This window comes from Nothobranchius furzeri, chromosome 12 (assembly GCF_043380555.1).
Source record: "Nothobranchius furzeri strain GRZ-AD chromosome 12, NfurGRZ-RIMD1, whole genome shotgun sequence".
Classification (NCBI taxonomy): domain Eukaryota; kingdom Metazoa; phylum Chordata; class Actinopteri; order Cyprinodontiformes; family Nothobranchiidae; genus Nothobranchius; species Nothobranchius furzeri.
The window spans coordinates 34,322,295-34,344,252 of NC_091752.1; the positions used below are offsets into that span (position 1 = coordinate 34,322,295).

Genomic DNA, 21,958 nt, shown 5'->3' on the forward strand with positions numbered 1-21,958 from the left:
CAGGTTTCCACCTGGTCCCTGGAGAGGGAATGCTCATCGTGTAGGAGAGCAAAGCTTCAAAAAGCTTATAAAAGCATCGTTTCATGTCCAGAGGGATGGAACTGGGATACGATGAGATACTAAGAGATTATTAGTAATCAGGATCCATGATTAATCTTAATCAAAGGGTCAAGTTAAAGTCCATACTGTCACTAATGAATGGACGTGCGCTACTCTGGACTAAAAGGGTGGATTTAATGGAGAAGTTTTTTATACTTTTGATGAAAGGAAGAAGGAATAAATCATAGAGGGTTTATTCAATGATGTTTGGTGAGGAGCAGACTAATGGAGGTCTATGACAAGCTAAGGGTTTTTTAAATGGATAAGACTGTGGTGATGCATTGGGGGAAAATCTGTCTTTTGTGACACAAAACCACTTAGATCCATTGCTGGTCAGAACAACCAAGCTCAAAGACACATTCTTCTAATTTTCTAAACAAACAGCATTGTTTCATCTTTATGACTCTATTTACCCCCCACCCCCCACCCCCATCGTACAGGGCACTCCAGCAAGCTTTGTTCGCTACAAAGTGGACCAGGAACGGTCGCCGTACAGCGGCAGCATCTTTGATGTGGAGTTGGAAACGGGTCGAATCATCACCAAGGTCAACCTCAATGAGCAGCCCAGCGTCACCTTTAAGGTGAGTTGATGGCGACACTGGGATGGACGTGCTCTTTGTGTTTGTGTCGTTACCTGGCTGCTTCACAGAAGTATACGCACAGATCCAGCCGGTGAGGAAATACGTCAGTTTATTTGTAGGGAAAGAAGAGGATCTGCTGTTTGAAGGTAGTGGTAGGGAACTCCAACTGAGTCGCATGGACTATAAATAGCACAGAAGATGAGCATCTGTGTGGAGGGTTTTCTTTCTTTCAGCATTGTCGTAGTGAGAAGTATAGGCTTGTAAAAATATTTTAGTAAAATAGCCACAGATTAAAAAAAAGCCTAATTCCACTACAGGTCATTTTTTATCTCAAATGTCATGCCTGCAATCATTTATTGTGTTTAACTCGGTTGAAATCAGCATCACAGATATAATTTCTCATGCTTTTTGGATAATTAAATAGATTCTGTTGTATTTATTTATATAATCCATGGGAAAAATGAACATCCCAGGATGCCATGTGGGTAGAAGGTGGCACAGGAGGACCAATGCAAATCTACTGTAATAGCTCATTCTAAGTTTTTAATGGGAATGTAATTTCCACACAGGGTTAGGGTTAGGGTTGGGATATGAGCAAACACACAAGCACTAGAGTAGTCTGCTATTAGAAGAAATATGTGAAATTAATAATCAGTTCTTTTCTAACGCATCAAAAGTGTCTTGTTTACCTCGTTTTTGTTGACCTTTGGACTATCACTGTAGCCGTCCTCAGAGATTTGCCACTATTGGTGGCGTCACTTCCTTCTCCGTTTAGCTGATAAAGGGAGAAGGAAGTGTATGGGTGTGTATGCATGTTTCATATTTACAGCAATGCTGTTGCAGTACTGTGTGCTTAGTGCTTTGGAATCATTACCTTCGTATGTTGTTTGTGTTTCTTTTATCCTCCTTGTCTCTTTAAACACTCTTCTACTATTTTTTTCCTCTCTCTTCTTATCTTTCAACCCCTGTTTGCCCAATCTCCCACAGTCTATGAATGTTGATCAGTGCATATCCACTTGGTCTATAGGAGCTTTGCAGGCTTCTCACCAAATCCTATTACTATTCCTGTTATTTCGATGTTTCTGCCTTTATTAGGATGCTGAACCTGTCTTAAAGAAAAGAAGAACATCTGAGAGGATCTGTAAAATGAGAATACTTTTGTGTTGAATCTTTAACATTTCTTCTCTAATACAATGTTTATGTGGCCTCTCTGTCTTCTCTGTAGCTGTATGTGATAGCCTTTGATGATGGGCAGCCAGTGAAGTCTAATAGTACTTTGGTGGAGATCACCGTCCTTCAACCTTCTCTTATCCCGCTCTTCACCCAGGAAGAGTACATGTAAGTCTTCTTGACACACTGTTGATGCAGCTGCCTGCTCCTGTTACTTCTCACACCTTTGGCTCTACTCTAATTCAACAAACGTGGAAACGCTGAAAATGTAGAGTGGAATGGGACACCTTGACATACTTTCATACTGGTGGTCACATCTTCCATTCGGCTTCAGTAAGACTCAAATGAATAATTAACAATTAGATAAATTATATATTCTGCTTTGAACTGCTATAAAGGTATTCACCAAGCATTTAATAATTCCTGATAGTAATAACTATCTGTACATTAGATTGGGGCTGCATGGTGTCAGCACTAAGGAATTCTGAGTCTTTAGCATGGCTGTATATTTATCGACCATCTGTGGTTTCAGGGTAGATAGTTACCATCATTGTAAACCACCTTTGAGGAAAGAACTGGGTTAACTTCTTAATAAAAGCCACTTTTGACTATATTAAGTATTTAGACCATTAAAACAGAAAAGAGAGGTGAAAAGAACGTGCTCCAAAATGTGTGACACATCTGTAGCGGGATGTGTTTTGAGATGGAGTTTAAGTTACTGGGTTTGGACTTGAGGCCAAAAAGTTATTAAAATAAACACAGATCATAAAGCATATTTTAAAACATTGAGAATAGCCAGTTGAGGTGGCTCGGGCATCTGGTAACATCTGGTAACTTCTGGTAGCATCTGGTAAGGATGTCTCCCTGGTGAGGTGTTATGGGCACATCCATTCTGTAGAACACCTAAAGAAAAACTAGAGATGCACTTTTTCCAAAATTTCTTTAACCGGTTATTGACACAACCGTAAGAAAAACCCAGGACACGATAGAGAGACTGTTTTTCTCAGCTGGCCAGGGAACACCTTAGAATTACCCCAGAGGAGATGACCCAATTAGCTGGAGAGTGGGAAATCTTGGCCTCTCTGCTCAGGCTGATGCTCCCGAGACCTGACCCCAGATAAGCAGGGGAAAAATGTATGGATGGATCATAGTTCCTTTGAGACAAACACTCTTTCATAAAGCATATTAGGCCTAGTTTATACTTCTCCATTTGTGGGGGTGCAGAGACATGCAACACCATCATCCATTGAGGCAAGCGCTATGCGGCAGGCCCATAGAGGGTGGCAGAGACACACGCGAACTTTAAACTGTCTGTCAAAGTCTACGGAGAGTGCAAGCCTGTGATCGGTCAGGTCGCCTCTTCCCTTAAATTTGTTAACAGCACTGCCATTCAAACAGAAGAAAAATAAATAAATAAATAAACCTTAAGATATGTAGCAGCAGACATGGAGCAGATTGAAGAACATCTCATGGATAAAGTCGGACAACATGAACATTTATACAACCCTTCACTGAAGAACAAAAATGCATTGCAGACTATTAAAGAGAAACTACGGATTATTTATTTTATCTGTTGGCACCATCGACATATATACTGGACAATGTGTGTCCATAGGCTCCAGTAATACGTTTCTAAGCCAAAATGGGAGGTGGCCACCACCGCCATTTTGGCTGTGCCACAGGTTCCGTCAAGCCCAGACAATTCCAAAAAAGGGAAGAGAAGTGGAGCTGTGAATGGGGCTGTAAGGCTGGGATCAAATGACGACACCCGTCGAACTGAAGCGATGTAGCTACAAGCTAACCCAAAGCTAACGCGGAGGTGGGAACTAAGCTAGCGGAGGTGGCAACCTAGCTACAACCGGAGTTAATTGTGCACAGCACCAGACCTTCTGAGACAGAAATGTGCCGGGCTGACCGCTGGGTAAAACCGGGTGGAACACAGAGGTCTCCCGAGAGCTCCACAAGCTGGCAGCCTGTGCAGCAGACAAGCGCCGCGACGATCAGAGATGCGCCGAGCTGCGGGGAGGGGAGAACCAGGTGGAACACAGAGGTCTCCCGAGAGCTCCACAAGCCGGCAGCCGCGCAGCATACAGGGTTAGCAATCAGAGATGCGCAGAGCTGCCGCTGGGGAGAACGGGGTGGAAAACATCGGTTTCCATCCGAGAGCTCCAAAAGCTGGCAGCAGTGCAGCAGACAGCGCTGCAGCGATCAGAGATGTGCCAAGTTGCGGGGAGGGGACCATACCGATAGTCGGAACCCAGCTCCACATACATGTTATATTTCATCCCATTTTCTAAAGTGCAGCATTATGTTAAATGCACTGGGTTTTACCCTATTACATTTAAATTTCATGGTTAAACAGTACATGTTAAAATCTAAGCTCAGCTCAGCAGTGACTTAAAATACATAAATATAATTTTACTTACCGAAAAATATGAAATGTAGACTCCTTGTACACTCTTAGTGCAATTAATGCCACAGCAAGTCATTTTGTCCAACAATTGCACAAAAAATATCCAAAACAGAATACACAAACACAGAGACTCAAAATCCCGGAACAGTTTCCAGGCCAGACCGAGGCTCTACTGAGGCCTTTCCACGGAGCTAGCTCTGCGGTCACGTGGGTCTGATGCTCATTAATTATTCAGAATTTTAGGCTTTTAATACACTTAAACAGAAGAGTGACAAAAAATTCACCCCCCTCAGAGTTGTCATGAGTGTAAACTATATCTATTAAACCTAAAACATGTTTTGGAACCAGGCTGTAAACATGTTCATTTCTGCTGTATTTGTTAACTTGGGAGTCAATGAGGATTTGCTCGCTTCTGACACCAGCCCCCAGCGGATGAGGGTGGAACTGCAATTTTTTTCACTTCCGTGTTGGCTTCAATTTCATACCAGTATTATGGGGGCTTGGTTGACACTATCTAGTGGCACATAAATGTATCGCAACAAGCCGTAGTTTTCACTTCCGTATTTACGGCTGAAAGCTACGCCTCTCGTTTATCAATGTGCTCCTCTAGCTGACCAAACTGAGCTAAAACCCATTGTTTTATAATTATTATGTTCATGTTATGTTGTTTATTTATATATTTATATTTTAAAGACTTCACAATAAAAACTGCTGAGATAAAAATAACCCATTTTGGTTTGATTTGTAACCTAAGTGCTGGGTAAGAAAAGGACCGAGCCAACCGTGGGTTATTTTAACCTAGAGGTTGGTTTATGGGTTTGACCCTGCTTTTTGGGTTATGTTTACTACCCTAGAAATGGGTTCAAATTACCCAGCTGTATAGTTAAGTTAAAAATAAAATCCAAAACCCTATAAAATGTCATAGTAAACAGTAAAATACGAAATAAATAATTTCCCCCCATTTTTAACCCAATATGATGGGTCCAATAGTTTGATCTAATGGTGGCTTAAACTGACCCAACCTTAAAGTGACACTCAGTAGTTTTTACCTTTACTCTCTGAAAGTATCAGTCAAAGCATAGTTGAAAATGAATGAAATGATGTCCAGCTGTTGAAAAAAATTGGCGGCAACACAATCTCACTCCCAGCACGTCAAAAACTAAAGCTTGGTCAGCCACCCTCCTCCTCACACCTCTGACGCCAAAAGTGCCTTTTTTCATCACTTATGTACGAAAAGGGGTTTTTCTCCTTTCTGACTGCAGATCCTAATGCAGCGTAAAACTGACGCGATGGGATGTCCACTGCTGCGGCACCGAACCAGCTCATTTAACTGCACCTAAACCTTAACGTTTTGCTATTTATAACCTTCCTTTCACCATCATCCTAACCTTAACCCTCTTGCTACCTAAAACATTACTCATTTAATCAGGTCTAAAGTACATAAGGTGCGGGTCCAGCCTCTTTGGAGGACGTCATGTTTACTTCTGGCCAACTTGAGGTCATGTGCTTGTCGATGACATCACACCAAATCACTGGCTGAACATACAACTTTTTTTGGAAGTAACGTTGCCTTGTTCAGAAATGTTTAGGCGGTAAGAAAGATTAATTTAATAACAAAACTGCTAAAGTCTTTCCAAAACATACATAAAAGGGCTGCATGGTGGTGCAGTTGTTAGCACTGTTGCCTCGCAGCACGAAGGTTGCAGGTTCAAAACTTGGCTGTGGCCTTTCTGCGTGGATTTGCGTGTTCTCCCTATGCATGCGTGGGCTTCCTCCGTGTACTCCTGTTTCCCCCACAGATCACAACATGCCCTATATGTTATAAATTATAAGTCGCTTTGGATAAAAGCATCTGCCAAATAAATAAACATAAACATAAAAGAATATATTTGAAAAAGAGATCTAATATATTTTGACCGAGCAGTATTTTTGTAGTGTGAAGACATCATCGGCAGGCGCAGTCCCCCAAGCAGATCCGGAGACTACCGTGCCTGAAAACTTAAAGTGGCATTGCATTCTCTTATGGAATTACCTGAAGAACCGCCAAAGTCCGAGAAGTCTTGCGAAGGTTGCATTCTGCTCCACAGGTATCATTTACTGTAATGTTTTTCTAAGTAGTGACGGTTAGAAAGACGTGCTGTAAACTATCCTGAAATGTATGTATGTACTGCGGAAAACTACACACTGCAACTTTAAGATTGTCAGCCTCAACCCTTTTAAGAGTGTTACTTGTCCATGAGAAAGGTCGCCAACGCAACCAAGGTACGTCCTTAAACGCCCGAGCATGTTCTGTGATTAACATCTGTACGTAAGCAGTAGTCTTAACGCTATTGTTAGCGCTGACTGGCGCTCAGTTCATTTTCAGGGGGCTTATTGCCTACATTATATCACAGTACATGATAAGACAATAACTTTTATGGATTTCTAAAAAAATGTAAATATCATAAATAATTCCTGAAAGGGGAAAACTTTCAATTGCATTTTTATCTTGTAGAAGGCAATTGCAAGAAACGTGAGTCTGGAGGTGATCAACTTCATGAAGAGGTGGAGGAGAGTAAGGGGCTAATTCGTCCCAGTTAAAATGTCCCTGAACTACATTTACACTATATAAATACACAATAGTAAACACACTGTCATGGACTAGACATGTCTGCAATGGTGGCAGACACAACCCCGTCAGAAAAGTTCTACGCCCCCAGACGCCTAAAGGAAGCATCTTCATCAATGTGTGTGCACGTCTCCACACCCAAGCTGACAAAAATATAAACTAGACTTGATGGCAAACCTTCCTAGCATAAAGTTGTCATTGGGAGCTTGTATGTTTATATTTAGGAAGATTTATTTACTGGTTTATATATTGAGTCTTGGCAGAGACTCTTTTGTTAATGACTTTGGAATACCTTTATGCATAACAGAGGGAATGTAAGTCCTGCCTAACCTGCCAACATGTCACTTGAGGTGTCGAGTCGTTGTACAAAGATTTGTTTGTTTGCCCGTGTCACTCGCTCCGGTTTAGGCTGTGTTCCCATTGCCCCCACACATTAGTGTATCAAATAAATGCTTTCCTGGTAGTTCATAACGGAGCACTTTGTGTGTGCAGTCGCATTGCTCAGCTTTATTCACTGATAGATGCACAGGCTTACTTGCATGGCTGTTGAAAGGCCATTGATTAACGCTTCGAATGAATGTTCTGTCTGAAACACGCACACAAAAGGTCAGGAACATGAGCACAAACCTCTGTAGGGTGCCACTTGCAATGCTGACCACACACAATGGCAACTCTGTTGTAAATGACGGGACATAAAAGCATTAGCCAGGTGCTCAAGTATCTCCTGCTGGACAAGCTTCACTCCAGTGGAGAGCATCCAATCTGCTTGCTCTGAGATGAACTGTCTCCTCACGCTTGCCTCTCAATCTTTCCTGATCGTCCTCTCCCCAAGAAACCTTCTCTACACAAATCACTTTACAAATGTCCACAGAAGCGCTTGTCTGTCTGTGTGTTGGGAGTTAGTTATAACAGCAATCAGGTAAGCTACACCCACAGCTCTGGAGCACACAATTAACACAACTCTGCAGGGCTTCAGTTGACTTAATGATTTTCTTCTCCTGCTTTATGGTTGCTCCTCTCCATCTGTCAGAGGGAAATGAGGTGCTCCCAGTCATTGTTGGCTACAATATATGGCCAGTACTTTGGCTGCTGCTATAGCAACTTGTTCTCACCTGCTTTTTGGAAGTAGGGATTGTAAGGCATGTTGTTTCTGTGGAAATAAATGTTGTCATGTCTGTAAACCAAATAATTAATTAATTTAATATCCTGGCCAAAAGAGAAAAAAAGTAAAGAAAGAGTCGGGCCACTCACATGCAGAGAAGCACATGAGGGGCAGGACTAGCCAGCTCAAAAATAACCAAAGGACGGAAATGCTGACTGTACCGCGCGATGCTGTAGTTTTTTAGCTGTAGTCAAAAATGGCGTCTTGCGACAGCGCAAATATCTTTCTTTAGAAGAAAGGCTTTTAGCGCTTCTACTTGTTATTTTAAAGACATTCAAGTCATTTACAACAGAGGAAACAGCCACAGCGAACTCCGCTTCAGTTGCCATGTTTATGACAAACCCGGCGTTATGGTGTGTGACGTACGCTTTTCAGCGCTGATTGGCTCGGTTCGAATTTTTAGGGGGTGGGGTTATTTGAATAGGAGAGTTCCCAGACCCTGGGTATTTCTCAATGCCAAGGAACCTTGCCTTGATGTCTTGGCCCCGCCCCAGTTTCCTAGGAGATACGTCATCAGGAGCCGCCAAGACGTGTTCCAATCAGTTCCAACATTCATGTTCTACCGAGGTATGTGTTCTCCGTTTGTTAGCTGTTTAGCTAGCTGAGCAAGGATACATGGGAGGTGTCTTGTAGCCTAGCCTTGATCAAAAATTACCCAGAATACACTGTGGTATTTTCAAAAGGATGGCGGATCAGAAGCCGGCAGCTATTTCGGGGACAATTTTCAAGTTTAAAAGTAAGTCAGCTAATTTTAAATGGTTTTTTTTAGATCCAAAGAAGTTATCTATTGTTGGTTAGTTGCTTAGTAGTTGCAGCTTCGGTGGCTAGCGGGTAGTAACTCGCCTATATTTTTAATTCAGTAAACATACACAATTTTAAAAGTAAAAGGCTCGTTATATGTTTATTAGGGGTGGGAATGGAACGTGTTAATTGTGATTAATTAATTGCTGAAGATTTAGTGTGTTAAAACGAACGCATTTAATCGCAGCTTGCGTTCTAGTCAATGCAGAACTTTTGTCAGTGCACAATTTTCTGATCGACAGATTACAGTGATGCACATGTCAGGGCGAGGAAATACCAATGGAACTCTCAGAAGAAAGCTCGTTGTTAGGGCCATTAGAAGGAAATTTTAATTTAAAAAAACTACCCAACGGAAGCCTCGATAAAAGCGTGGTCTTGTGCAAACTTTGAAAAAAAGAGTTTGCTTACCATCGGAGCAGTTCAACCCTACGGTACCACCTCAACGCAAGGCATGCTGCAGCTAGCACAGAAAGCGCTAGCTATCCGAGTACAAACAAGCCGTCTCGGCAGCCAAAACTTGATGAAATGACTGGATTCAGGGCCAAAATAAGTAAGTCTAAGTCAGACAAACTGACAAATTCTATTGCTAAATGGATTGCCCTGGACTGTCAGCCACTATCAGTAGTACAAAATACAGGGTTAGAAAATGTGCTACAGGTAGCGACAGGTGATCCAACTTTCCAGCTGCCGTGCCGAAAGACTATCTCAAGTAAAATTCACCACCTTTATGAAACTGAAAAGCAAGGAAAACTAAATGCCTTACAGAAAGCGGACTTTGTGGCTCTTACTGGGGATCACTGGACCTCTGTAAGCAATTCTAATTATGTCGGAGTCACTGCACACACTGTTGTCACAGATGGTACTTGGCATCTACAGTCTTTTGCCCTGACTACAGAAGTCGAACACCAGACACTATGCAGAACTCTGTGCTGAGGAGTTTCTCTCTGTGGTGGAGGAATGGGGAATTAAAGAAAAGGTCACCACAATTGGGACTGACAGTGCACGAACCATGGAGGCTGCAGTAAGACACCTCCCATTCCAACACATGCCTTGTTTTGCTCATATCTTGCAAAGAGCCATCACAGTTAGCCTTGCCGACAGTGGGTTTAGTGACGTATTAGCAAAATGTCGCAAAGTTGTGGGGCACTTTAAGCACATTCCTGCTAATACAGAAGAGCTACACCAGGAGCAAGCAAGACTGGGGAAAGATAAAGAGGCTCTCATACAAGATGTTTCCACACGGTGGAATTCAACACTGGATATGATATCTCGTCTACTAAGCAATCAAGAAGCAGTTTCAGCTGCTTTAAACAAACAGAAATACAAGCTAGTCTTGTTAACTCCATCAGAGCTGGTGAAACTCCAAAGGCTGGCAAGTGTCCTTGAGCCATGCAGGTAAATAAAACGTTTTTCTTACAGTTTGTTTTTATTTTATAGTTGACAGTTATTGTAGATTTATAAAAAATTGTTCCTGGACTTTCTAGTGCAGATTCGTGACTGTGCTCCTGGGAGGCGAGACTTATGTCTCATGCTCAGTCGTCTTACCTGCTCTCTGCCACCTGCATCACACCATGGCAGTCTCTGATGATGACTCAAACTACATGGTGAAGTTCAAGACTGCCTTCACAAAGGACTTATCCCAACGTGCAGCTACTCTGAATCATGAATGGCTTAAGATGGCTACTGTGCTCGACCCACGCTTCAAGGATTTAAAGTGCATTGCGAAGGGAGAGCGAGAAGAGGTTTGCCGCAGCCTTGAAACCTTACTGCAGGACCAGAGTACAGATGCCTCCACACAGGAGCCAGCAAAGAAAAAGAGCCTGCGTCTCACATCATTGTCTTCAGACTCTGATTCAGATGAGGAAATCCTATGCAACAGGGCCCTGAGTTTATACAGAGCAGAATCCACCATCAGCGAAACAGACTGCCCACTGCAGTGGTGGTCCAGTCGAGCTGGGACCCACCCACAGTTGTCTGTTCTGGCCCGCAAGTTCCTTATTAGTCCTGCCACTTCTGTCCCATGCGAGAGTCTGTTCTCACTTGCAGGTCATATAGTAACAAAAAAGAGAGCTGCCTTGAGCTCTGAGAATGTGAACAGGCTAGTTTGTCTTAGCAAATGGTTAAAAGAAAAGGAGAAGAAATGATCAGTGAAGTACTGTGAGCCCTAGTGGTTTCTTACTCTTTGCACTAAAGTATTTCAGTGATTAAACAGTTATGAAGTGATATGCAAACTAATTTGCATAAAAAAGCCAGTCAGAATAACTTGTTTGTTTTTTTCACTACAAAAGCAGAAATTGCACTTTACGTTGAATATTTTTTTGCAAAGTACTGTGAGCCTTATAGGTTATGTTTTGCACTAAAATATTTCAGTGATTAGTTATGGATGGATGTACAAACTACTGTAGTTATGTTGCTTCAAGTTTCAAAGAGAAGCAACTCAAAATAACTTGTTGCTTTTAAGTTTTTTGCACTACAAAAGCAGAAATTGCACTTTATGTTGAATTGTTTCTGTTATAATTTGAAGAGAATTTTCCAAAATTTACTTGTAGTACTTAAGTAAAATTATACTCATTATTGGCCTGTTCAACTTCGGCCGGGTATATAGCTTTTTCTTGTGCTACTCTTCTGAAATTGAATGCATTTAATTGCAGTTTTTCAGACTATAATTAAATACAATACGTTTATAATTCATGTCTGTGTTGCTTAATGATGTCATCCACCAAAATTCATTCAAATTGTTTAAAATTGCTTTAATGGGGTAAAATTTTCTTTTTGCTATGAACTGCGATTAATCGAGATTAATTAATTACAAAGCCTCTAATTAATTAGATTAATTTTTTAATTGAGTCCCACCCCTAATATTTATATTGAAATGAATACATATCAAATATAATGTTATCTCCCATGTCACGTGACGTTACGTGACCGCCGTGGAAGCCGCGGTCACGTGATGCAAGTCTGTTCCATTTAACCGTTTTCTTTGACCATGGAAGGACAGTGTCCTTGCAAGCAAGGCGCCTGGCCTCGCAAGACAAGGCGCCTTGACATTGAGAAACATCCCCTTTCTCTGGACAGAATTAAACAGAGGAGGACTCTCGCAGGCCAGGCTAGTCTCTTTCCACATGGATGCTTAATAAATGAGAACCAGTTCATTGCATCAGTTGGGGTTAAAAAACCTTTTGCCAGTTGTGAGATAATCGCCAATGCAGTAATTATCCAATACGAGGTTTGTACCTGTTTGCTTAGTTAAATCCAGGTGGCGACGTGATCTCCGGTTTTCACTGGAGCAGTTCACAGTTGAGCGTGAAGCAACTGGGATGAGAATCAGCTCTTCTAAATCCGAGACCATGGCTTTGAGTTGGAAATGGGTAGAATGCCTTCTCCGTGTCAGGGATGAGGTCCTGCCTCAAGAGTTTCAGGGTCTTGTTCACTGGTGAGGGAAAGATGGAGCGCAAGATTGATATGCAGATTGATGCTGTGTCTGCAGTAATGCTGGCAGTCTGTCGTGGTGAAAAGAGAGTTTGATTTACTGGTCGATCTACGTTCCTACCCTCACCTATGGTCAAAAGCTTTGGGTAGTGACTGAAAGAGTGAGATTGCAGATACAAGGGGCCGCAATGAGTTTTCTCCGCAGGGTGTCTGGGCTCTCCCTTAGAGATAGGGTGTGAAGCTCGGTTATCTGGGAGGGGTTCGTAGTAAATCCGTTGGAGGATTCAGTTCGGCTCGGGAATCTGGTCAAGATACCTCCCTGGTGAGGTTTTCCAGGCACGTCCAATCGGGAGGAGACCCAAGGGAAGACCCAGGACGCACTGGAGGGACTATGTTTCTTGGCTGGCCAGGGAGCTCCTTGAGGTTCCCCAGGAAGAGCTGGCCCGAGTGACTGGGGAGGGAGGTGTGGGTCTCTCTGCTTAGGCTGCTGTCCCTGCGACCTGACTCAGGATAAGCGGACAAAAATGGATGGATAGTACAAATTTTTTGTTTTGGGCAGTGTATCATTTATTTCCTTAATTTAAGCAAATTTTAAATGATATGGTAACAATTAGACTTTTTACACCATTGAAACATTGTAAGTTATCTTTCAGGAAGAAACAGAAACATTTTGTGTGGGACGCTAAAAGCTAACAACTTCTGCGATCAAGCTGAGGTTGTGGAAAATAGTTTCATGTAACATGTTATCCACCATGGCAAGACTGACTGAGCACAGGCAGCAAGACACAAGGTATACCACATCAGCAGGTCTCTCCCAGGAAAAGATTTCAAAGCAGACTGAGTTTCCAACTATTGCTGTTCATGCTATTTTAAAGGAACACAAAGATAAAGGCAACGTGGAGGACTGCAGACACTGTGGTCGGCCAAAGAAACGTTGTGTTGCAGATGAAAGATGCATCATGCTTACTTTCTTTTAAAAATGGAAGATGCCCAGCTGTTGCATCAGCTCAGAACTGATGGACACATTAGTGACTCAGGTCTCATCCCCACCTGTTGTCCAGGCAAATCTGTCTATAAATGTTTTTGATGTGGCCAAAGAGTCAAACATCTAACTTTGTAACAAAGCCAAACATCTCAAAAACATAATAAATGAAGTGCAGAAGGCCCCGCAGGTGACCTGGACTGATGAATTAGCCACACAGAGTTACTCAGATGCTCTCACACACACACACACACACACACACACACACACACACACACACACACACACACATATATATTAAAACAAAAATAGAGACATGCCTACTGAGGAAACTGTATGGAGATGAAAGACTTTTTTCTGCCTCTATGTATGAAACAATGAGAAACAATAATGGATCATTCATTCTACAAATTAAAGAAAGGATGCTCTTAAAATATTTCAATTATTATATTTCCATGTGTGTCAAGATGGCAACACATTACCGAATGGGACAAAGACGTTTATCTTGGGGTATTAAATTGATTCCATTACATGCAACCCAAGAGGCCTAACCTTTTTAAGTTTTACAAAGAGAGCAAATGAATATTTACATCTGCTTTTGTTTGTGACTCGAGATGGAGGCGTAAGCTGCTTCCGACATGAGCAAGGAATGTGAATCCCTCCTCCCCCTTCCAGTTGCACATGGCTATTTCCCTGGCCTGGTGTTACAAACCTGCGTTCTGAGCAGTTTTCTGTGCAGCTTATCTCCCCGCAGCACTTCCCTTTCTAAGTCCACTCTAAATCGCCCGAGACTTTTGCTTGACTGATTCTGAGTATGTCATTTAGCATCTTTCTTCCTCATCCTCTCTGTTCACTCACAGCCAAGCTGCTGTGTCCCCTGAGTTGTTTTTTCCCCTCTCTCTCAGCTCATATCCCTCCCTTACTGGTTCTCAGTCTTTTGTGTTTTTTGTCATTTTGCAGTCAGTAACTTGTCATGTTCTCATGTGTGAGGACTGCCTTTTGAGAGTTCACATTTGATTGTGGTTTTACTCTCAATTAAAAAAAAAAAGATTCCATTTATAACTGCATTATTTAGACCTGTACTAAACTTGATGATTTCAGCTTGAAAATTGTTAATTTCATGAGTTTTCTCCGCAGGATGGCTGGGCTCTTCCTTATAGATAGGGTGAGAAGCTTGGCCATCTGAGACGGGCTCGGAGTAGATCCGCTGCTCCTCCACATCAAGAGGAGCCAGTTGTGATGTGGCTTGGGCATCTAGTTAGGATGCCTCCTGGACGCCTTCTCTGTGAGGTTTTCCAGGCACGTCCAACCAGGAGGAGACCTAAAGGAAGACGCAGGTTGCGCTGGAGGGACTGTGTCTCATGGCTGGCCAGGGAACATTTTAGAATTCCCGTGAAGGAGATTTCAATTCAATTGAAGTTTAATTATATAGCGCCAAATCACGACAAGCGTCGTCTCAAGGCACTTCACATAATAAACATTCCAATACAGGTCAATTCGTTAAGCTAATCAGAAAAAGTTTCCTATATAAGGAACCCAGCAAATTGCTTATATACTTTACAGCAATCCTCATATTCTGCAAGCATGCAGCGACAGTAGAGAGGAAAAATCCCTTTTAACAGGAAGAAACCTCCAGAGGATGCTGGCTCAGTATAAGCAGCCATCCACCACGACTCACTGGGGATCAAGAAGACAGAGCAGAGCACACACACACACACACACACACACACGCACGCACGCACGCACACACACACACACACACACACACACATTGGTGATGGCACTCCCTGGCCAGCTGAGAGACATAGGGTGTTCCTCAATTTCAAGGCGCCTGGCCTCGCAAGGCGACGTCTTGGGAGGCCAGGCGCCTTGCTTATGAGGACACAGACCTTCCTTGGTCAAAGAAAACGGTAAATGGAACAGACTTACATCATGCGGCTTCTGTGGCGGTCATGGCACTTCGCATGACACGGGAGGTAACATTATATTTTATATGTATACGATTCTATATAAATATATAACAGGCCTTTTAAATTGTATATATGTTGGTTAAATTAAAGGGACTTTACGGAGTTTTGAATTTTTATGCTCGCGATTGCCCCCTCAGGCCAAAACCGTAACGGCAGCTTCAATAGTAGGCTCGTGCACGAGTCGCGCATGCTGTACGTGCACACTCCTTAACAAAAATAACAGCTGAGACAGTCCCTTGTGTGTGTGTGTGTGTGTGTGTGTGTGTGTGTGTGTGTGTGTGTGTGTGTGTGTGTGTGTGTGTGGCCCAGAGGACAGGAGAACATGCAGCTAATTAATTAAATAATTTGGTTCTGAACCTTTAGGAACAGCGACAAAGTGGCAATACCTCTCTCTGCTGCTAAAGCTACAGATAGCAAATGCTACGGGCTATGCCTGAGCGTGAACGTGCATGAAGCAGCCTGCTCGACCCGAGCAGCTCTCTTTTTCTGTGATTTTACAGAAAAACAGGCAATCACAGTAAAAATGCCAGGGTTCATTCTACAGGACCAGGGCATTGCAGGAGAATGTATGAAGAAGAAATGTATTATTTCTATACATGTTTTGGCTGTCAAACTTCCATAATCCCCCTTTAATTATGTAAGTGAGTAACTGCTAGCCACCGAAGCTGCAACTACTGAGCAACTAACCAACCATCGAAAACTGCTTTGGATCTAAAAAAACATTTTAGATATCAGCCCAATTGCTACAATTAGCTGACTTACATTTAAACTTGAAATTTTCCCCCAAAGTAGCTGCCGGCTTCTGATCTGCCATTCTTTTGAAAATACTGCGCTGTATTATGGGAAATGTTTGACCAAAGCCAGGCTACAAGGCACCCCGTGTATCCTTGTTCAGCTAGCTAAATGGCTAACAAACAGAGAATAGATGCCTCAGTAGAACATGAACATTGGAACACACCTTGGTGGTTACTGATGACATATCTCCTAGGCAACCGGGGTGGGACCAAGACACCAAGGCAAGGTTCCATGGCATTGAGGAACACCCATAGTTCCTCCAGCGTGTCCTGGGTCTTCCTTTGGATCTCATCCCAGTCCCGGTTGGATGTGCTCGGTAAACCTCACCAGGGAGGCATCCAAGAGGCATTCTAAGTAGATGCCCGAGCCATCTTTTTTTAATTATTTTTCATTTAAATTCAATTTTCAACACAATGAGTAGCTGTGCAGTATGTACACATTTACATGAAATGATATGAGGCACCAGTAATTGTTGGTTTATGAAGACTTAAATTAGCTTATATATATATATATATATTATTATTATCTACAAAAGATACTCAAATTTATAGAGATACTTTGCAGTTTTGGCTTGCTTTTCTGTTAGTGAAACCAAAAGTGAAACTTATCTTCTCACTGAGCATTCGTCTTTTAACACTAAATCAAATAAATCAGCTGTGTTCTTGATCTAAAACATGCAGGAAATGTGCGGTAAGCAGACTCCAGTGCTAGCATGTCAGCTCCACATTATTAAGTCCAACAGGGGCCGGACTAGCACTCTGAAGTTGCAAACTCCAGTCCTCAAGGGCCGGTATCCTGAATCTTTTTGTTGTTTCTCTGTTCCAACACAGTTTATTTACCTGCAGCAACTCATCAAGCTCTCCAGAGCCTGGTTAACCACCTGCTGATTAAAATCAGTTGTGTTGAAACAGGGATAACATGTGGAATAGCAGTCCATGAGGACAGGAGTTTGACACCTGTGCTGTAATGGGTCATTTTAGCACTGGTTCAACCAAATTAAAAAAAAAAAAAAAAAAAAAAAAAAAAAATAAAAAAAAAAGGTGCATAGTGTGCCTTTAATGTGGATTTTTAAATGTTTCCCCACCTTCATAAATTCAGCTGCCACTTTTACCAATTCTAAAAGTTGGTCCAAGACCCTTGATTAAACAGTACTGTATATAGTGTTTATCATTTTAACTGTTGGTCCTTATACTGCAAGTTAGTTTCTGTTTTTCCCGCGCCAGTCAAAAACATCAGATTTTCTTAAATTTCCAGCCGTGAAAATCCAAAAGCCTTTCATCTGAGGTTTTAATTCTTCTTTACACATGCCGTTCAAAGGAATTTTGCCTCTGGCTAATATCTTTTAAAACAAATGTACAATAAAATGTGTATTTTCAATATAATCCATTTACAATGTTCAATCTTGAGGCATAAAATAGCCCTTTCATGTAGATCTGCTTAGTCATTGTTTCTTTGTCCAATTATATTAGTGCCAGTGGAAATAGCTCAACTGTGGTGTATTGTGGAGAATGTCTAAGGAATAAAACTCCACTCATGGGGAATGTTAGTATGAACCAATCACCTCTCCAATACAGACATGGTTGTAATTCTCACATAATTAGGAAGATGACATGCTTTCATAGCATGCATCTCTTTTATTGGCATCCTTAAGGCTACTGATGTTTTGCCAGGCTAGTATACAATTGATGGAGGTTCTCACAGCCCACTCATTTATGCTCATTGCCATGTATTTAAAGGGTGAGCTGTGAACCTTAGGATGCACTCTCCTACACACTAGCATTATTCCTTACTGCAAACCTGTGTTTAAATAGATCAACCTCTCTATTTCTGTCTATATGTCAGTATATAGTTCTGCTGTGATCCCTTCCTTCCCCCTCTAAATCTCAGCTGTTTGGTCTGGAGCTCTTTCATGGATCTGAAGGGCGTAATTGATTTTCAGCCGCTGGTTTTGAATCTGCCGCAGTGAGCCTTAAACCTGTAAAAGCTAGAGGCGTGCTGACCTTTCATTTGTCTCTGCTCAGTAGGCAGGCATCACTTGGCTGTCTAACAGACACAATGTTGCAATCATTGTACACATCCCTAAATATCAGATAAAGGTCAATAGAAAGAGCCGGAGAAGACAAGCAGCATGACCCACTATTATGGGATCAAACAGACTCGATGCATAAGAACTTTGAAATTTATAGAACATGCAGTCTACATTTTATTCAGAATTATGATGTTTGACAAGTCAGTCTAGTGGTGCTTGATTTCGTTTAACCAAACACCAGTGGAAAATTTGCACATAAACCTTAAATGTCAAAGATATAAACACTTTAATTTTAACAATAAACAATATCACTCTGAATTTTAAACACATGACGAATGTTGACTCATTTAACATTTTGAATGGTGGCAGTTGGTTGCATTGTTGCCTCATAGCAGGAAGATCGCAGGTTTGCCTACGTTTCCACTAGACGGGTTCTGGAACATTTCTGGGGAGGTTTCTATAAAAAAAGGCTGGCTCAGTCCTTTCCGTTGTTGTGTCTCCATACAGATGGCCTGTTAAGGAGCTTCTTAAACGTCAGCATACTGTGGTGAAGGAAGGAAGACTTTTTCTTGAAGTTTTCATTTCCTGCCATTCTACATCTTTTGCAACTCTTCCAATTTTACAAATGCCTATTTTTCGATGATGTCCGCCAATATACTTACCCAATGTTGCCTAGGAGAATCTACCTGGCCATTTCTGAGTACATAGACCAAGGCAGGTGCTTGTTTTCCTGAAGCAGCCCATAAAGCGGTCATTTTGGGTTGGCCCAGTGAAATGGAAAGAGGTGCATACCAATGTCCATTAAAGTTACTGAAGGTCCAGTGGTGGAAAAGGGCCTTTTAAACATGGTTGGGACCTTAGTACGGAGAAATTGCACATTCTCTCCATCCATGTAGATTATCTTAAATGAGAAAAGATTAAATTGTTACTAAGTGTGTTTGTGAATGGGTTTAAAGTTAAAATCCCATAGTTGTCACACACACTGCTGTGTGTCCTCTGCATTTGACCCATCCTCATGGGGAGCGGTGAGCTTCAGACACAGCCGTGCTCAGGTACTACATGTATTTGGTGGTTTAACCCCCAATCCAGCCTCTTAAAGCTGAGTGTCATGCAGGGAGGCATTGGGCCCCATTTTTTTGTAAGTTTTTGGTATGACCCGACTGGGATTTGAATCCCATATCTCACAGTCCCAGGGCGGACACTATACCACTAGTCGAATGGGCTGGTCCTGGTTTGTGACTTTTTGGGGCTGTGTTGGGCATGCAACCTGCTCAGTCTTTATGTAATCTCTGGCCCAATAACCTTGGGACATAGGTACCAGTATTAAACAAGCAGGTTAAGTAAATTAACAAATTACATAAAGTCAGCATGATATAAACTTTTAGCTCTACAGTTTTGGTTAGGGCAGCCACAAACAACTGGTTTGATAGTGGACTAATCACCAATTATTTTCGTGATTAGTCGACTTATCAGATCATGCATAAATTATAGCTTACAGTACCAGCATGCAGCTACTATAATATACCCAACATTTGACTTTAGTGTAAGTGTTATCTCTTATGTTTATGTGCTGTCTGAAAATAAGGAAAATTATGATGACAGATAATGAAAACATTTAATGAGCTTTTCAAAAAGTGCTGGGCTTAAGAAAACAAAAAAAAAAAATGCTGATAGCTGACTTGGTAACAAGTCATTTCACTAAAGAATAGCTCTTTAGTCATTAGTGTTTTGTATCACAACAGAAAATGTTTACATCTAATGAGACTGCCAGTATTACTTTTAATACTAATGTTAGCAGCTAACTAGCATATTAGCTTCAACAGGTGGCTGTTAACCTTCCTTATGGGCCACTATGCTCTTCCTCTTAAAACATCCGTGTTTGTAATGCTACAGTAGATGCATGCTGTATGTTAAAGGTAATTTAATCGCCATCAGTTTTGTTAATGTTACAGCTATCATTTCAAGTTGGTAGCTCACTATTGATGTTAGCAGCCAACTGGCAAATTAGGCCACAAGGCGCCTCCTTTTAAGATAGTCAGTGCATTACTGTCGTACTGCCATGGTGCAAATTGTGCACATGCTTCTCTTGAATTTGTAAAATGCTCCCAAACTTTGGAGCTCCATTGCTGTCTTGCCATGATTGCTTGGGCTTTTCCGCTGATGCCGTGGCTGACCCTGACCCCTTCTTTCCACCAGACGTGAAAGCAGCATGTATTGAAATAGTGACGTTTTACCCACAAACTGATTCCGGGAGCATTTCAGATGTGAAACAGGAGCGGAAGCGTTCCACATAGCTGATCCCATGATTTCAGAAGTCCACACAATAAAAAGCAAGGAGAAAGACAGCTGTATGTTTCCAAAAAGGTCTGTTGTTTATTTTCTGTTCTGTAATGATCAGCTACTGGGGTTTCACAGGACATCTCATACTGCACATAACTTTTATTTTGAAAGTTTACGGATGTTTCACACTGCTTTCATGTTTTACTTCCTGTCTGCCCTGATCTAAGCTACGGTGTTTTGGAAGCGTAGCATGTAAAAATGGAAACATAATGAAACTTCTGGGACGTGCCAAGAACGTTACACTTAGGTGCTGATGGAAAGGACCCCGTCCACTATACAGCGGCTAATTGCCACGTAGTATGTTTCACATCCGGTGGAAAGAAGGGGTCACTGGCACTGCTGCGCATTTGCGTCAAGGGCAGAAAGGCAGATGAAGCAGTGAAGGTACAGCGGCAGTTTGTTAAAAAGTTAACAATGGCGTTGATTATGACATTTGCCATCAACAATTTTGGTAGTTGGCGTAATCATGACTTGTTGATTATTACCAGCCTGGACTTGTTAAATACGCCATCTAGTCCCCCCCCATACCACCCACCACGCCCCCCCCCCCCCCCCCCCCCCCCTCGGATTAGCTTCTCAGTGGACTGGGAGATATGGTTGGTTGAAATCCCAATCGGGTTATACCAAAGAATAAAAAAATTGGGACTGAGCTTAACACACAGCTTTAGAGGGTGGGATTGGGGCGTTAAACCACCAAATTGTTCCCGAGCGCTGCCACAGCTGTAGCGGAGATGAATTTCACAAATGTGTGATGACTAGTGAAACTTTAACTTTTTGCTTTTCCATTCTGAAGTTGGTTTCCAAACAACACAAACAGTCCTAGTATGATAAAAAAAAAAACTACAGCTAAAATGCATGGCTCTCATTGCTGTCCCAGGTTTCACTATGCTTCTGCACTTGCATGAATAAAATGATATGCTTTGTGCTTGTTTCATGATTTACCGTTGCTGATAGTTGAGCTGCAAAGCGTATTTATGCCTGCTGATATAATCAAACAACAATTTCACAGGTATTGTTGAGACACAGGCCGGCCCTCAATGAAATCATTTTAAAAAGCAGTCTCCATGGATGTCTCAAACACACGCTGTTCCTGTTATTAATCTGCTTTCACTTTGTCTTCCTTGTTGCTAATACATTAGTTTTTGTCTGTGATTGAAAACTGCGGGTGTGGTAGAATAGATATTTTGGACAGCAGCAGTAATTTCACAGTGAAACATGCAGGACACCGTCTCTAGATGGCACAGCTTGATTTCACTTTTCAGACTTGCCCAGTTTGGACAACGCACGCATCTTTCACCATTCATTCATTCATTTGCCAGCACCCCTCATGTGTAAAATGGCTTAGTGAATATGTGTGGAGTGATTTTTCTGTGGGCTGGTCTAGCTAAGGTGGTAGACAGAGACTAGTTGCGCAAACAAATGCAACTAAAACTGTGGATCTGGCTCAACTTATATGTCATTAGTGATAAAGAACAGATATGAATATGATATGGGCCTTCATTCATAAGGCTTGCTTGCACACAAAGTGAGATTTTAAAATTGTGTAAGTCATTTTCCATCCAAACTTTGTGATTTATAA

At 41.9% G+C, this 21,958-nt stretch overlaps 1 protein-coding gene across 5 annotated transcripts in view; it reads left to right on the forward strand.

Annotated features, from left to right (window-relative positions):
* LOC107376025 (protocadherin-15) overlaps positions 1-21,958 on the forward strand; it is a 383,296-nt gene that overhangs the window by 297,722 nt on the left and 63,616 nt on the right. For all 5 annotated transcript variants that reach the window (XM_070542556.1, XM_070542554.1, XM_070542553.1 and 2 more), the window contains 2 exons: positions 540-680; positions 1,906-2,018. In XM_070542556.1, the coding sequence (XP_070398657.1) occupies positions 540-680; positions 1,906-2,018 (254 nt within the window). The remainder of the gene's footprint in view (positions 1-539; positions 681-1,905; positions 2,019-21,958) is intronic.